General features: G+C 37.5%; 1 protein-coding gene across 1 annotated transcript in view; it reads left to right on the forward strand.

Moving 5' to 3' along the window:
• The window catches only part of LOC112151806 (probable polypeptide N-acetylgalactosaminyltransferase 8), a 7,458-nt gene extending 5,720 nt beyond the window's left edge, over positions 1-1,738 (forward strand). Inside the window, exons 8-11 of the mRNA XM_024280877.2 lie at positions 661-798; positions 909-1,004; positions 1,082-1,249; positions 1,321-1,738. Of these exons, the coding sequence (XP_024136645.1) occupies positions 661-798; positions 909-1,004; positions 1,082-1,249; positions 1,321-1,470 (552 nt within the window). The 3' untranslated portion in view covers positions 1,471-1,738. The remainder of the gene's footprint in view (positions 1-660; positions 799-908; positions 1,005-1,081; positions 1,250-1,320) is intronic.
• Positions 1,739-3,364: the final 1,626 nt, after the last annotated feature.

Here is a 3,364-nt window from a genome sequence, read left to right on the forward strand (position 1 = left end):
TTTGAAGCTGAAAACAATGACGTTTATTTTAGAATAGCAAAAAAGTTTTGGACATTTTATATTTTTTTTGGCCAAACACTGATATTTTTTCATTTGTTTTATTTGGGTTTCAAATAATATTGGCCCCAGAAAAGCTCCATACACACCAGGCTTTACAACTCGCGTTCAAAGGATGACTTCCAAAGGTAAACACACGTGTATGCGGATTTCGGACTTCTGCATTAAATACTCTGGCGATCATGAATCGCTACATAAGTTTCTAAGTCCATTTTTGGGCTCCACAAACAAAAGGCGTGTCGAAGGACATGTGTTGAATTTTGACCAATCAGGGGCTCAGATTTGGTAATGACATAAGGTTAGTGTCCTTTTGAATTCACAAAAGTGCCGACTAAAAATTGATGATGAAAGTGAAATTAATAATTGCGGTTTGTTCCCTGACTGAATTATATGACGCCACTAGTAAACAGAAGAAAAGGAAAAAGACGAGGAAGCCCCTCCCTGCTTGTCCAGTGTGAACACCAAATGCTAAACATGCTTTCAAGACTGCGTTTAATGCTCTGACCTGTTGCTGTATTTATACCAGATGTTCTCAGGTATTTATTGGTTAAGTAGGAGCTCGTTCCACCATGTTTACTCACACTCTTGTGAAATGACACACAGGATCATGGAGTTGACGTAGGCGACGTGTCGGAAAGGAAAAACCTCAGAGAGAAGCTCAGATGTAAACCCTTCAGATGGTACCTGGATAACGTCTACACCAATCTGGAAAGATGGGATAACATCCTGGCATATGGAGTGGTAGGATTAATTTCAGCAGTTATTAACACCCCCTTGTTCCTCACTAAAACATTTTAAACAATGCTGGGCTAAAACTGTTGTGGTTAAATTGGAGGTATTTTCACTCGCAGCTGCAGAACAGTTTTTTTACAAAGTACTGTGTGGATGAGGGAGTTTCTCCGGGGAACATCCCTCTGCTCTACGAGTGCCACTTCCAGAAAACACAGGTGATGTTTGAAAGAAAAAGTTAAAATAAATGAATGCATGACACAGCAAATGGAATGATATGCTTATTTTTCACCAGTTCTGTGTTTACAACTCTGATAACGAACTCATTGTTGGAGGGATTCGATCCCACAAATACAACAAAAACCGCTGTCTGGTGGATCCCGGTTCTGGAAACCTTCCCACTCTGCACAGCTGTGAGCTGGCCAAGCAGAACAAGCTGTCCATGCACTGGACCTTCAGCCAGGTAGCTGGAGCACATTCTGGAGGTTAATTCTGTAATAACTAACATTAACGATGGGTCTCTCCTCTCTGCAGGGAAATGCCATCCGAAACACGGCGACCAACAGATGTCTGGAGATCAGCCAAGGACAAAACTATCAGTACATGCTCATTATTCAGGAATGCACGGGGCAGCGCTGGAGGATGCAGCATCTCATCCAAGAGTCCAGTTCAAATACAAACTGATGGGTTTTTTTTTTTACAGAATTTTTGGAAAATATTTACAACTCCTGTTTTATTTAATAAAATCCTGCTTTTATTAACTGATGTTGAGTCATCTTAAGACGCTGTTGGTGTCGGCAGACGGCTGGTTCCAATTGCAGGAAGTTTATCAGTAGGGCTGCAACATTTAGTCGACTAATCGACTTTAAAAATAACCGGCGACTAATTTAATAGTCGTTACTTTATATTATATGTACTCAGAGTGTAGTAAAGTTGAAAGTTATAATGGTATTCTGCTAGCTTTATGGACTATTTTGGCAGTTTAGCTAATATTTCAGCAGCATGCTAGCTGCTTTGGCTAATTTATGATTTGTTTCCCCGTTTTTTAGGCTATTTTGAAGTTTACCTAAAGTTTCAGAGGCAAGCTAACTGTTTTGGCTAACTTAGACTTTTTTTTTGTTTAGGCTAATTTGACATTTAGCTATTATTTTGGCTGGATTTCAGCTTAAACAGTTTTAGCAATCAATTTCAGCATCTTCAGCCACTATTTATTAGCATAGCTAAAAGTCCACAAATCTAAATCAGGCTCAGGCAGGCAGAGGTCAACAATGTGCATCAGAATCACACATATATAAAATATTTTATTTACTTGTATATGTTTGTAAATTTACTTTTTTATTGTATATATTCCTTTGATGATCAGCATAGATACCGTTTAGTTTTCAAGGAAAGGCATTGAATAAGTTTAATAAGCTTCTGCCTATTCCGTTTTTCCTGGTTGTTTGTTTTTATTGTGTATTGTGTTAACCAAATAGGAACTAAACCAATAAACATGAAACTTAAAAAAAAGAATAGAAATTTGAGTAGTCAGGATCCAGGTGAGAGTTTGGGAAGGTGGCAGGTAAACAGAGTCAGAGATGAAATAGAGTCATGAAAACGGATGAAACGCTCGGTAATGCAGGCAGAGTGGCACAAACAATACTTCGCACTGAGCGAGGGTCTCTGGGGAGACAGAGCCCTGAATCCTGACAAGTGGGTGTCAAAGTATTAATGATTTCTCAGCATTTGCATTGATTATTTATATATATTTAAATAGGTAACTCCAGCTGTCATGTTAAAAGCAGGGAATATAAAAGCACTTTGTCAAAATAAAGTGTTTACCTTTTGCTTGTAAAACACACGTTTTACCAGTTTTTTTTTAGGAGTACACCTTTAATGTCCTCATAATCATCATATTATTGTGTAATTAAAAATAACAGCCACTATTTATATTTAACAATAATAATAATTTACTTGCTTTGGAACTTTAGCCAGTTCAACCTTTGCTTCCCCTTCCTGTTTCTGAGAGCTCTCTGTTTACACCGTAGACATACAGTATACACCCTCTCCCACTAGCTTACAGCCTCCAGCCTAACATTACTGGGGCAACCAAAATGGGGAGCAATATCAGAGCTATCCAGGTGGTCAGTCTGGACCAAAATTTCAGCTCAGACGAGGAAAACAAAGACGTTCATGGATCTATTTGTCTGCAAGTGGAGAATGGGGCGGAGCTGGGAGAAAAAGATATTTTAAGAACAGTATTTTTTGGTGTGCTCTTAATTCACAATGATTTAACAAATACTCAAATGTAATTTTAAGCTCGATTTTCTTTATACATGTCCTCCAATTTTAGAAAAAGATGTTAAAAACACACACAAAAAAAACACATTTTTTTTTGTTTGGATTGGGTTTTGTTTTTGTTGTCAAATTCTTTAAAAAATCCTCCCTAAAGATTAATTTGTTCGTACCACTAAGAACTGACTAAAATACATTTGTTTTTAGTATTTGTAAATTTTATTTTCTTTGGTGGTTCATTAAATTTAAATTGAAAAAAAAAGCGGAACGAGAGGAAGAACCGGAAGTAGACGAAGTCCTACGG

The sequence above is a fragment of the Oryzias melastigma genome, linkage group LG6 (genome assembly GCF_002922805.2).
Source record: "Oryzias melastigma strain HK-1 linkage group LG6, ASM292280v2, whole genome shotgun sequence".
Taxonomy (NCBI): Eukaryota; Metazoa; Chordata; class Actinopteri; order Beloniformes; family Adrianichthyidae; genus Oryzias; species Oryzias melastigma.